Consider the following 14751-nt stretch of genomic DNA (forward strand, 5'->3'; position numbering starts at 1 on the left):
TCTTTTGTAAATAATTATATTATAAAGGAAATTCTTTTTGACTGATTACAGCAGAATATTGGTTTAAAAATTTTCTATTTTCAAATAATTACCATCCTTTACCAATCTTTAGAAATAACAAAGCATTTTAAAAATATGACTTAAAAACTTCTTCTAAAAACGGATGTTTTTATAACTTTGAAACTTCTTTTAAAAACGTATATTTTAATAACTTGCAGTAGTGGTGTACAACAAAAATATACAGAGTTTAATGAACATTAAAAATGTACATGTTTTATTACTTTATAAATTATCTGATTTTATTTGATGTTAGTATTTCAGTTAGAGTTCAGTTAGATTATTATAACTTTTTGAGACCAAAAGTTACATGTTACAGTTACATGTACACAACTAAATCTATTAATTGTTGAAACTAATATATACAGCCTGCTGCTGCAAGGAAGTGCCGCTACATGGACTGAGGGTTTGGTTTGGGCAAGCAATCTATCATTTTCAAAAAAATATTTATTTAAGTTGCTAAACTTTTTCTGGTCTGGTTTATTAACCTTTGATTTAAAACCTTTTGACTACCATGCAGGACTATATGTATATATATATATATATATACATATATAGTCCTGCATGGTATATGAATATATATATATATACATATTTATTTATGTACATATATATATGTATCTATGTATTTATATAATTATGTATGTATGTAGGTTAGACTGCTTCATTTTGGGGTCATGAAAAAATTTAAAGTACCATGGAGTCTTATCTGCTGCGCAGACCCCTATTTTATTAATAGAATTTTTTTTTTTTTCAATTTTGACCATTTTTAGGGGTTGCTCAAGTGCCCCAATTGCCTGAATTTAGACCTTTTTAAGCCTATTTTTGGCATATTTGAGCAAGTTCTAAAACTCAAAATAATTAAATTTTTTTTCTTTCCAGAGTTTCTTCTAAGTTAGAAAAAACAAATAAAAATGCATGGTATTTTTATTTATCTGAAATATTTCATGCAAATCTATTTATAAAATCCCAAATTTAGTGCAATTTTTTCCAATTTTTACGCAACGTAATAACTTTGTTGATATGTAAAGTCATAAAACGTCTAGCGATTTGATTTTATATATTTCTTAATAATAGTGTTATTTTTTACAAATATTATGCAATATTTTTATATTGTTTTTTTGTTTTTCTTGGAGGTTTTTCTTTTTCCTACATACTTCCTTTTGTAATTGTGCATGAATAAAAGTGAATCTTGTCTTTTTTCTTCCTTTCTGGCAATATCAATGTTGTCCTTTATGAGTTTAACAGTTCTTTCAGAGCAATCATTAACAACTGCAAGATTAAAAATAGCATCTTTAAATTTTAAGTAGAAATCGTTACAAGTCCAATACTCTGGCGGGGTTTTCATCCATTGACAGTCACTTTTACTCTGCCCTATCATAAGGAACAAAAGCCACGAATTTTCTGTGACCAATTCAACTAAGCTTGGTGGCTTCGGTCCACTGAAGTCTAAAGAATTGAGGACCTCCATGTTAGCTTTTATTCGGGCTAACGAATATTTATCTAAGCTACGAAATTCAAAGCTGTATAATTTTTGAGCAATTTCACCTCTTTCTTCACAGTTTTCATCAGCTAAGGCAAGAACAACAAGGTAAGGGTCCAGAAACCATGTGTGCCGTTTGATTGATTCAATGACTGATTCTGCCCCAATCAAATTGTACTCCTTAAACCTATTCATTTGCCAAAGAGCTCTCATATCCTGGATAAACAAAAAATTGTTAAGTAACTAGCTTACCTTAAAAAAATTTATATTTTAGAAACTTTTAATCAAAACTTTTTATATATTATAGAATCATTATATATATATATATATATATATATATATTTATATATATGTATATATGTATATATATATATATATATATATATATATATATATATAAATATATATATACATATATATATATATATATATATATATATATATATATATATATATATATATATATATATATATATATCATACTTGTTAACTTGGTACCTACCTGACGAGGAGCCACAGCAGATAGTTCAGCTTTGAGAAACCAGGTAGTATAGAAAACAGCCACAAAAGTTGCCACTTCAGTAATTTCATTTTTCAGTCGATTTGTCAGACTGGGTATTGCATCCATCATAAGCTGGAGCTTTAGGTAGTAGATACCTATAAAAATATACATTTTTATTTTTTTTGAAAAGCTAAATATTTGATCATGTATAACAAATTCATTTTTTTTTTGCTATGAAGCTATAATTTTTAACTTTGGACTTTTTCCTATCATAAACCTAAAACTCTCTACCTTTTGCCATAAAACGGGCATGATGAATTGCTCCGGGTGTATGAAACTTGTACTTTTCCTCAGAAAGCACCATAAGTGTAAGCTCTGTCAGCTCAATGTAGTCCTTCCTTGTAGCCCCATCCTAAAAATTAAACCAGAAGTATATTGGTATAATGCAATAAACATAGATATGTATACTTTTGTCTTATAAAGAATAATAGAATTAAACAAGAAAAATCTAGGATATATTACTACTTCATAGTACATATTGTATACATAACTACATATTAAAACATCTAGTCATCGGGCTACCTTTTTCAGAGACCCATGGGTGATAATATTTCTGCAGAACGTTATGCTTTCATGCTTTTGATGACCAAGCCATGTTTCATCTGGAATAGTCAATCTTCTCAACACCTTTTTATTTAAAATGTCAAAAAAAAATCAAAGAGCTCAAAATTGAAGAAATACTAGGGTACAATAATATTTTACAAAAATGTTAACCAATTTTGTAAAACCCTACCTGGTTCTCTACATCAAGATCATTCCATGTTGATTTTAATATTTTAAACAGCATATTATCTGGTCCAGAAGTAGCACTACTTGGATAATTTTTCCAGAAATGTGTTATGTGTAGCTCGTTTATATGATGTCGGCATGCAATAGATAAAACTGGTCGCTGAAAAACTTCATTTACCAGTAAAGAAACAGCTCCATTTTTGTTTCCAGTGTTGATTCTGGTTGTATCAAATGTAACAGCTTGTATACTGTTTGTAAGGTCAAAGCAATTCAAGATATCTCTGATCACATTTTTTTGATTTTCGCCAGTTCCGGAAGAAATAGCTGGAATTCCCAACAGGTGCGTTTCCATGTTACCGTTTATTAATATTGCTAATCGATCTTTTTCTGATTTTTTCCCATCAGTATATTCATGACATACTTTTCCATCAAAATGGAGTTGAACTAAAATGTTCTTATTATTATTTCTGAAATTTCTCAAATGGTCCTTGATCCTCTTTGATTCATCATAAATGACTTTATCTGCTGCTCTTAATGCTGTAGAGGTTGAACATTTAAATTCATCTATATTTCCACCTGATTTAGCAATTATACTATTAACCATGGCAGTATGCTGCCTATGACTTAATCCTTCCCCAACAGCAGTATCAGCAGTTCTCTTGAGAATATCTTTTGGAAGTAGAACAGTATCTGGTTTTTTGACTTTCTTCTTTAACTCTGGATCTGGATACGGGAAATCATCATTATCTTCATTTTTATCGGATCCATTTGAGCTGAATTCACTCTCTGACATGGTTTCATTCAAACTTGATCTCATTTCAAACTTGGATAAACTCCTGTTAACAGAGGAAATATACCTTGTGTCTAATCCACCTATTCTTGTTTTTCTATCTCCTAATTGGTCTAATAAAAAAGCAATATCTTCAGTCTTGTCTCGACAACTTCTTTTCTTATCAGCTTTAATGATTGCAACCAGAGTATCGAGCTCAGGTGCAATCCAAAAGATCCTTTTCATCTGAGTTAAAAATTTCCTCCTTTTTTCAATTTCTGATAAAGTTTGTCTTGATTTGTTTTTTTTTAACAGTTTCCAAGTTAGGATCAGCTTCTCTATCTTTTTACTAAAAAATGTGATTTGTAGGTTCTGAACATTTTACAACACATCTATTTCTGTTAATTAATTTATTTAACATCAGATATTTGTTATATTAATTGTTTTCCTCTAATAATATACAAATAAAACAAAAACAAATACAGTCTGGTACCTACCTAATTGTTTGTAATTGCAAAATCTGAAATCCACCCTTCAACCAAGGTGCAATTAACTTTGAAAGAGTGCAGCATAAAGACTTTTCATTATGGCATCTGATTTCAAAGTGTTTTGTCAACGGACAGTGGATAATTCTACTTTCTTTTTGTTTTGGATGCTTCTCCTTTAAATGCAAGAAGTATTGCAAAACCTCTTGCTCTGTAGAAAATTTGTCTTTTGGTAAGGATGACCTGGATTCCCCAACCAAAAAATTTACTTTTTTCTTACTTTTTCCCGACATGAATAAAACTGTAGTAAATAGCTCTAATAAGCATATGAAGTAAGTGTATCATGAAAGTTATCAATAATTATTTCCCGCGTTTTTAAATGAAAATTAAATATCGTCTTTGCTAAAAAGTAATTCGCATAACGTGTTTAAGCAAGTACGCTAAAGTATTAAAGTAAATGCGAAGCGTAAAAATTGGTAAAAATCCGCATAACTATGCAATTTTTTAGTTAGGTTTAGACAAAATATTTTAAGCAAATTAAATTACCATGCATTTTTTTTTTTTTCTATTAACTTAGAAGAAACTCTGGAAAGAAAAAAAATAGAATTATTTTGAGTTTTAGAACCCGCTCAAACGTGTTGAAAATAAGCTTAAAAAAGGGTAAATAAGTCTAAAATTAGACCATTAGGGCACTTGAGCAACCCCTAAAAGTGGTTAAAACTCAAAAAAAAAAAAAATCTACTAATAAAATAGGGGTCTGCGCAGCAGATAAAACTCCATGGTACTTTAAATTTTTTCATGACCCCAAAATGAAGCAGTCTAATGTAGGTGTATATTAATTTTAGCTCGAAATAATGTTTTAAGTGATTCAAATGCTTCACATGAACAAAGTGATTTACACGAACGAAGTAGTGATTCTGGTGACATTTTACAAGCTGAGGAGCCCTTTTACTTTACAGTTGAGGCTGATGGTAATGCAGCCACAAATGATTTTGATGAACTGTCAAGTTTCACATTAAAAATTAATGATAAAAATAATTGTCCTGATGAGCCAAAAAAAGTACCAACAAACTTTTCACATTTTTCTGAACAAGCTAATAATGATTATAAATATTGTCAAAAGTTTTCTAGAACAGGTAGTTTTGATAAAGGTAGAGATAAAACAGATAGTTTGGATAAAGGTGGAGATAAAACATACAGTTTGAATAAATGTACAGATGAGTTTGATAGCGATAGTAAGTTTTCTAACGAAAACCTTGAAAGTAATCCAACAGACAAAGATTGCACTGAAAATACTTCACAAATGTCAGAAGCTTTTTTTACATCTGTCGATGTAATCAGTTCGCCATTTTCAAATCAATCAGATAAAAATCAATCAGTTGTCAATAGTTTGTTATCAAATGAAATTACTAAAAACTTAATTGAGTTCTCTCTTGACAATCATAACAAGCTATTGCCTAATTTACTAACAGAAGACGATATTAGTTATGAAGCAAAAAATCCTAAAGAATTGACTAAAAATTATGAGTCTACTAAAACAGAATCATTTTCTGAATCTAAGAATAATCATACAGATTACACGTTTTGTAACAATATTTATCAATCGTCTAGCTATGAACACCCTATTGATATATCTGAACTGTCTTATGCAATTATCGATAAAAGTAAAAAGTTTAATTCAAATCAATCATGTTCAAGTTCCAATACTCACGAAGTTATTGTTTTAGATGATTTGTACAAGGAACTTCCTTTGCCAGCAGTCCCAATTTATACTATAAAGTCTCAAGAATCAGATTACATGTCGCTTTTAAATTCTCCTGTAAGTAGTTCTGTAACATCGATGATTGGTATCAATGCTTATGAGAAAGAAATATCTATAAACAGTTCTCTTGAAGTTTCAGAAGATGTAACTAATGATAATTATTATGCATCTTTGACTGAAGCCTCAAAGCAGGATGAAGACGTTCACAGAGAATTACTTTTATCTCCGTGGTATGTGGTTAGTATGGGTTTGGGTCATGTTGATCTCAGAAATACTCGACGTATTTCATCGAACCTAGATCTTTTTAAAATGTACACCGATGACATAAAAGTTCAGTTGTTTCTTTGGAAATTAACTTCTTAAAGTCAATTTCTTATTAAGTATCTTTTATTTTTTAATTATTTTTTTATATCAAAATCGAGTTTTTATATTTTAGACATATTTGTTTCTTTTGTTGACGTTTTATAGTTTTTATATTTTCTGAATATTTCTTTTATAAAATTAACTTTTTTCAAAAAAAAAAATTTTTAATAAAATAAACTTTTGTCTATATTCAAAACCTTTTTACATAATGTTACTGTATTTTATTGAGCATTATTTACATGTCATATATTTATGAACATTTTTTACTAATATTTTTGTAAATATTTTGCACAATCTATCTTTGAATATTTTTATGATTTTGTAGAAAATACTATTATGCATATTTATTAAAAATTGTAGTTTTTTTTTTATTATTATTTAAATTGTAAATATATACGTGAAACAAACATGTTTATGATCATTGAAAATTTATTGGGACTACGCGTGCTCATTTTGCAAAGTGCGTTTAACTTCGGAAAATGTATGTGGAATCTTCCTTAGTGATCATTTTATTGTTCCTTGTATTTGAAAGGTTCCTTGTATTTGAAAGGTGCCTTGTATTTGAAAGGTTCCTTGTATTTGAAAGGTGCCTTGTATTTGAAAGGTTCCTTGTATTTAAAAAGTTCTTTGTGTTTGAAAGGTTTTTTGGAATTTTCTGAAGTAATCATTTTATTGTTCCTTGTATTTAATTGTATGAAATTATGTAATTTATGTGTTGTTTGTTAAGACATTTATGATTTAAAAAAATAATTGAATTACAGTCCTCGAAGGTTCACTTTTTTACAGTCCTCGGAGGTAATTTTTTTTTTTTTACTATTATTTTTTTCTTTAGCTACTAAGTGATATTAATTTTTCGGTTAAAGCATTTGCTTAATTAAAATATAGTTTTTTCACATTATTTTGCATTCAAGAATGCATTATAAACTTTTCAAGTTTGCGCTTATTTACCCAACTCCAGGAGTTTGGGTATAACTTCATGTAATTAAGAGTTGCGTTAAATTATTTATGCAACTGCTATAATCTGTGTAAAAAACAAATTGTTGCATAATAAGAAAAAGATAAGAGAACGCGGATGCTCGTAGAAGACCAATCATGTCTTGTCATCGAAACCGCTCGTAAATTACAAACTTTATAAAATTAATACACATAAAAAAAAGGACAGGAAGTACATAGGCGTTTAAAAATATCATCCAGAGACAAAATAATTTCTTTAAGCTTTTTCTTAAAAGAAAGATAATTCCATTCATAAGAAAAGTCAAAATGTTTTAAAACTATTTTGTACCAAAGAGAAGCTTCAGGAAATAAAATGCTTTATTTTTCAAAATTAGTTTAAAAAAATGGTTGCCGAATTAATTTATTGTTTATTAAATTGTATTTATTTTTATCTTTTAATGTATAAAATTGTGAAAAGTAATTGGGGAGGAGTTAGTTTTACATAAAAGAAAGTATATTACCATTAATGAGGTGATATATATTAAGAATATTGATTTCAAATAAATGAGGCTTGGTATGAGTAAACCTGTCTTTAAAATTGATGACGAGCAGCATATTTCTGTTGACGATAAAGAGGCTCCAGTTTAGATTTATTGACTTTACACCAAGCGACATTTGCATAGTTTAAATGACATTGAATAAATGAGAAATACAACTGAGTTAGACTATGTTTAAATTTAATAATAAATTAATTTAAAGCACTTTTTGCTTTATACAATATTCCAATATTATTAGCACCTTTGTTTCTCAAGGTTTCAATGTGGTATTTTCGACATTTTCATCGACAGAGATACCCAAAAGTTTGTACTAGTAACTCTTTTTATTTGAATTATACCAATAAAAAAGTAAAGCAGAGATGTTGTCTCTGCTTTACTCATGCCAAGACCATGAAAAATATCAAAATATTATGACTCAAGACAAAGACTTAAGACCAAGACATCGAAAAGTCAAAACAAGACCAAGACACAAATGGTGGAGATGAGTAAAATATTTAATGTTTTAAAATTAAAATCTAACTTATTTTTTGTATACTTAAAGTTAAAATTTTTTTCTTTTTAAAACGTTATGGCAATACAAAGTTGAACAATTTGGAAGAAAAAAAAACACTTTAAAACACCCAACAGAGTTTTTAATCATACTCGGAATAAAGTGATGAAAAAAAAAGATTATTGATCTTAAACTTGGAAAATTAATATTTAATAATAAGGGATAAAGAGTCTACATAAAAATACATTTTTCTGGCTAATAATATTAGTATTGCAGGAATAAAATTGTATAATTTTCATAAAATATAAAAATATAAAAACTGTGAAATTATGCATATAATTTTGCTGTAGTTTTTGAAGATTTTAGATATTATCTTAAAAACCGTTAATAGCGCTATACTAAACCTTATATGATTTATACTAAACCTTATATGATTTATACTAAACCTTATATGATTTATACTAAACCTTACATGATTTATACTAAACATTATATGATTTCGAAATAAAAGCTTTCATTTTGCGGAAATGCTTAAGTTTGCCCCATTAGCGGTATGTGAAAAAAACGTTTTAAAATTGCCATCTTGACACTGTGTCATAAATCGACCCTCAGGTTGAACTTTATCCAACTTAAAAAAAAATATGCCATCAAATAGATATTTATTAGGATATTAAAAATTAAACATTTTAAAAATCCAAGGGTGCATTTTTAGACTGGGGGGTCCAAAATCCTATTGAAAATATTAATAATTGGAGGGCAGAGGGGTCTTGGCCCCCAACTTGCCAAATTTTTAATATAAAATATAAATCTAGCATAAAATATGCAAATATATTTAAATTTTTTGTTTTATTAAATTTTTGGCGCGAAATGCTTCAAAAATTTAAAGATTGGTTTAATAAATTTTCTAAATCTTGAAAAAATTGTATTATAATACTTATGGCATTGTTATAATTTTAGCAAATAAAAAATGAATATAAATAGTTATTGCTGTGTTTGCTGGGAAACAAAAACTAAAAAGAGTCTTATTGCAGTCTAAGATACTATTGAAAAACTGGTGCAGACGTATGTATACTCTGGATATATGAAAGAAATTGCAGCCTATCCTTCTTCTATATGTGGAAATTGCAAAACTAATTTGTACATGCTTGAAAAAAGAAAGAAATCACCAACCAGATGGACACAGAAGATAGAAAAGGTTATTATTACAATAATAGGTAATATAAACAGAAGATTTTAAAATATTACATGATATTGGAATAGTCAAATTACCATCAACAATATTTATTTAGGTCGTGGCTTAGAGCACAAATGCTGCAAATCACTTGCTGTAAAAAACCTTTCACCATTGGCATTGGAGCAAGGTATGCACAGTGCAGAGCAGGTAACTTCTTCAATAATCAAGGAAAAAATGAACAAAGAAAAAGTAAATTCAGGTGATCTATTTTATTTAGCCACCTGCGGAAAACCGCAGATAATAAGAGTTGGTCGTCCTGAGAACAAAGGAGACAGAAATCAAATCCAGAATATCTCTTTTGAAACATTCAAGCAACTTCAAATAAATCTTGATCTTTCAAACAGAGGAACTAGAAAACTGATTTCTACTCTTAACAAGGCCACAGGAAAAAGAGTTGTCCAGTCAGAAGTGACGAAGTTACTGTCAGATCTTAAATTAACTGTGAAAAATTATCACAGTGTTCAGTCCACGCAATTTGCTGTTGGGGATAAAAACGTTGATAGGAACCTGGTTTTTATAAAAGATTCTTCAGATTTTGTTATGAACATTATAAGTGAGAGAGCGTTAAATCCTTATAATACCATTGTGCGAGTTTCAATTGATGTAGGTGGAGGTTCATTGAAAATATGTGTTAACACCTTTGATGCAGATGAACTTAAAGTTAACAGTAATAATATACAAAACAGAAGTAAACTTCGGGGATCTAACGAATATATTGGGTCTGGTGTGCAACGTATACAGTTTATTGCTAATGCTGAAGATGTTCCTGAAACATATCAGAATATAAAACAAATTTTAGATATTATCCAGCTAGACAGCCTTGGTTTTCATATTGCATGGGATTTAAAGTTGGCTAACATAATTATGGGTTTATCTCGGCATGATAGCATCCATGCATGTTTATATTGTGAAAGTGAGAAGACTATAAATGCAGGAACTCTAAGAACGTTTGGAAGCCTTGATCTTCATCTTTCAGAGTTTCAAGCAGCAGGAGAAAAAAAAGAAACAGCACAACTGTATAAAAATGTTTTACGAAAAAGGCTTATTCATCTTGTTGAAGATCTAGAAGTTAAAGTGATAAACAAAATTCCTCCATCATCGTTACATATATTTATGGGTTTTATTAATGTTCTCAGCGACCTAGTTTTTACTCTCTGGCCAAACTTTAATCAGTGGCTGTCTGGAAAATACATTCTCAGACATGGCTATCATGGAGGAGGGTTTGATGGAGTGAACTGTAACAAGATATTGAATAATCTTCAAGATCTAGAAGAGGCATTCCTAAATGATTGTCAACAGCTAATACCTATTCTTACATGTTTCAAAGATTTAAAGTGCGTTGTGGATGACTGTTTCGGTGATTTCCTTAGTCCCAATGTCAAGCATTCTATTGCTAAATTGAAAGACTCATATAATTACTTAATAGAGTTTTCAAAAGGCTATAATTACACCTTACCCATAACATGGAAGGTCCACATCATGTTAGCGCATATTTTTGTGAAAAAAATCAATGTGGTTTAGCCAGATTTGCAGAGCAAACTGGAGAAGCTATTCACTCTAAGTTTAAACTAACTTGGGCAAGATACAAAAGAAATGTAAGTCACAAAGACCACGGAGAGAACTTGCATAAGGCAATTTCAAACTTCTCATCAAGACGAAGATAGTAACTTAAAGACGATATTAATTAACTTTATAAATACTATGCAGTAACTTAATCAAATAAAGATCTGTAAATGTTTTAGCTTTATATAATTTTCTATAAAATTTGTCTTCTGCCTACAAATGACCGAGAGGCCGGATTTAGGTTCACTAAAATCAATGTTTAAAAAAAATAAAGATAAAAGATATATAAATTTAGCATAAAGTTATTTAAAAAAATAAAGTATATTTTGGTGAATAAAGTCATCATATATTATCATTATTATTCGAAAGAGTCATACAATGCCCCATAAAATACGAGTTTTGGTACATTGCATGCAAAATTCTTGCATGCAAGGATTGCAGTGCATGCTTTTTTATGGGGAAGATGGAAGGGAGAGGGATGTAAACAAAAAATTTAAATATATTTCTATATTTTATGCTTGATTTATATTTTATATAAAAAATTTGGCAATTGGAGTGTCAAGCCCCCTCTGCCTTCTTATTATTAATATTTTCAATAGGATTTTGGACCCCCCCCCCCAGTCTAAAAATGCACCCTTGGATTTTTTAAATGTTTAATTTTTAATATTCTAATAAATATCTATTTGATGGCATTTTTTTTTTTAAGTAGGATAAAGTTCAACCAGAGGGTCGATTTATGACACAGTGTTGAGGTTAAAGTTTAAAAATTTGGTTTTGAAAAATTAGCAAGTACACTTGAGTTAAAAAAAATTTATTTACAAACAAAAAGATTATTTAAAATATCACCAACTAATGCACTTCTGCGCTTACATGAGGGTTTAGAATGCCCTCCATACAAACAGCTTTTGCAAAATAGCCGCTCTTTTCTCCCAGCTGTGAGCAAGAATTATGTGTAGCGTTGGAGTTATACTTACCCAATAAAGTTCTTGTAGAAACAAGGTGTTTAACTCCTGACACATTTATTTGTATAACTCAATGTTATTTTTTTTTTGGCCTGATGACATTTCTCTTAGAACTGTGGAAAGAAGCAGGCCATACTTTTAAATAAACTTGCGGTCTGTTTAACTTGATATATGATCTGTAATTACCTTCCGCTGTACATTATTATGTAAAAGTTTTCTGGCAACATTTCCAGTTATTGTATTCCTCCTCGTCCAGTGTATTCTGGAAAATCTCAATTTCTTATTGTTTTAACTCGGATAATTTCTTGTAGTTCGATACTTTCCAAGTTAAAACATCTATCGTCATGTGGACAACTACCTTCATAAAATGATCAAAGCTCCTTAGCAAACCATGTAAAACTTGAATGGACTTAATATTTGCTTCATAATAAACCTACTGATTGTGAAACAACTTGCTGAAAAAAATTGTTTTTACTAATTTGTTATTGCTCTGTTTTTTAAGAATGTTGAGCACTCTATTTTAGAATACACTGGCATGATTTACATATATATATATATATATATATATATATATATATATATATATATATATATATATATATATATATATATATATATATATATATACATATATATATATATATATATATATATATATATATATATATATATATATATATATATATATATATATTTCCATAGCTTTTATGATCTTCTAAACAGAAGTTTCCTTGATAGAGCTGATCAATGTTTTATCATCCTTTACGAACTGGTTTCTTCCTCATTCTTATCAGAAGATTCAAAGACTACTTTCTTTAGTTTTTGGATTTATTCTTATAATGACTTCTTTTAATCCATATTTTAAAAAAAAAAACATTTTGTAACTTTAACTTTTTTAAATTTTCTTTCAAGTATTGAAAATTTTTCAAAACATTTTTTAGTATTTCAACTTCATTTTCTTCTAACCTAGCTTGCGTTTCATTATCTATTATCGTAGTCAAATCAGAAACACGAGTGACGTTGTTGTCAATTACTATAGTAAACAATTGATGCTCTGTTAAGTAATTATCTTCGAGTGTTAAGTAATATTCTTCGAGTGTTTCGATTATTCGAGTGTCGCCATATTTAACTGTAATTGTTGTTATAAGTTTTCTCTTTTGAATATTTTACCGTGCTTCTAATTGTTTATGATTACTTTTACTTTATCATTTTAAATTAATGTTAGCATAAAAGTATTTACTCTATTTATATAAGTTTAAATAATCATGAAAATAAAAATATGAATTTTGATGGTAAAAATTGTTTTATAGTAATAGCCTGGTATCTGATTGTTACCTAATTGTGAGATCGGAATTTCTTCTATGCGTTCAATTACCATAATTAATTTGCTGATGAAGAAATGACTTAACTAAGTGCTTTTAATTTAAGTTTTTATTCTTTAAATCTTTTTATTTAAAACCACAACAAAATCATCGAACTTTTAAAATTTGACAAAAGATATAAAAAAAAATTTCATTTATCTAAAACTTTTATGAAGCCCTAGATCTATCGCTTAAGATCTATGACAATTAAAAATACTAGTAACATCGTATAAAAACTATATTTTAATAGACAATAACTAATTAAATCAAACATGAAATATAAATATAAAAGTTTATAGTTTGACATAAAATTTCATTTTTGTAACAAACTTTCAAACTTTCACTATTGTATCTTTTTTGAAATCTTGTAATAACTAATAAATGCTATGACAAATTAAAGTGTCTACATTTACAATAATTTATACTGTCCGAGTATTTAATAGTTGTTTTAGGATTTTTTTCAAAAAACTTTAGTGGATAAAGCTCGACAATTTGGCTTGAAAACATGAACTTTTACCTAATATAATTATAATAAAATATTTTTACAGCTGGATCTTTATAGTGTTCTTTTTGGTGTCATACAGCATGATTTTTTTAATTCATGAATCGTAAAATATTTCAAAAACATATTGCGACCATGAAATTATTTTAGAATAGAAAAGAGACACTAAAATAGAACAACTTTCTATTTTAGTGTCTTTTTTATGTGTTTTTCAGCGTTTTTTTTTTTTTTTTTTGTATCATTGATAAATTTTATGATCTTTTGAATATTTTTAACGGACATATCTTATCTAACTGACGTAAAAACATGTATAATGACTTTACATAAGAATTCTGTAATACTTTTTAGTTGCATGCTTTAAAGTGCCCTTTTGGTATGCCCTCAGGAGTATTTTTTATGGTATGCCCTCAGGAGTATTTTTTATGGTATGCCCTCAGGAGTATTTTTTATGGTATGCCCTCAGGAGTATTTTTTATGATATGCCCTCAGGAGTATTTTTTATGGTATGCCCTCAGGAGTATTTTTTATGGTATGCCCTCAGGAGTATTTTTTATGGTATGCCCTCAGGAGTATTTTTTATGATATGCCCTCAGGAGTATTTTTTATGGTATGCCCTCAGGAGTATTTTTTATGGTATGCCCTCAGGAGTATTTTTTATGGTATGCCCTCAGGAGTATTTTTTATGGTATGCCCTCAGGAGTATTTTTTATGGTATGCCCTCAGGAGTATTTTTTATGGTATGCCCTCAGGAGTATTTTTTTATGGTATGCCCTCAGGAGTATTTTTTATGATATGCCCTCAGGAGTATTTTTTATGGTATGCCCTCAGGAGTATTTTTTATGGTATGCCCTCAGGAGTATTTTTTATGGTATGCCCTGTAGCAACTGTAGCAAATGTTAAAACTGTAGCAGAACAAACCATGATAAATGCTGTAAATAA

At 28.8% G+C, this 14751-nt stretch overlaps 2 protein-coding genes across 3 annotated transcripts in view; one reads left to right on the top strand and one right to left on the bottom strand.

The window, feature by feature from the left end:
* Positions 1-6617, top strand: part of LOC101240135 (rho guanine nucleotide exchange factor 10) — a 77525-nt gene extending 70908 nt beyond the window's left edge. For both annotated transcript variants that reach the window (XM_065800491.1, XM_065800492.1), the window contains exon 22: positions 4931-6617. In XM_065800491.1, coding sequence (XP_065656563.1) covers positions 4931-6210 — 1280 coding nt within the window. In that variant the 3' untranslated portion in view covers positions 6211-6617. The remainder of the gene's footprint in view (positions 1-4930) is intronic.
* On the bottom strand, positions 1105-4847 carry LOC136081985 (uncharacterized). Its single transcript, XM_065800493.1, has 6 exons — positions 4098-4847; positions 2836-3949; positions 2625-2729; positions 2334-2454; positions 2043-2197; positions 1105-1756 (listed from the first exon to the last, which is right to left on the bottom strand). Exons 1-6 carry the CDS (start codon positions 4376-4378, stop codon positions 1166-1168), a joined length of 2367 nt encoding a protein of 788 aa, XP_065656565.1. The 5' UTR covers positions 4379-4847; the 3' UTR covers positions 1105-1165.
* Positions 6618-14751: the final 8134 nt, after the last annotated feature.

The sequence above is a fragment of the Hydra vulgaris genome, chromosome 06 (assembly GCF_038396675.1).
Source record: "Hydra vulgaris chromosome 06, alternate assembly HydraT2T_AEP".
NCBI lineage: Eukaryota > Metazoa > Cnidaria > Hydrozoa > Anthoathecata > Hydridae > Hydra > Hydra vulgaris.

Coding starts and splice junctions, on each gene's coding strand:
- LOC136081985 (XM_065800493.1), bottom strand. CDS start 4,378: ATGTCGGGAAAAAGTAAGAAAAAAGTAAATTTTTTGGTTGGGGAATCC. Junction 2,730..2,835: donor ATCTTGATGTAGAGAACCAG/GTAGGGTTTTAC, acceptor TTAAATAAAAAG/GTGTTGAGAAGATTGACTAT. Junction 2,455..2,624: donor CCCATGGGTCTCTGAAAAAG/GTAGCCCGATGA, acceptor TTTAATTTTTAG/GATGGGGCTACAAGGAAGGA.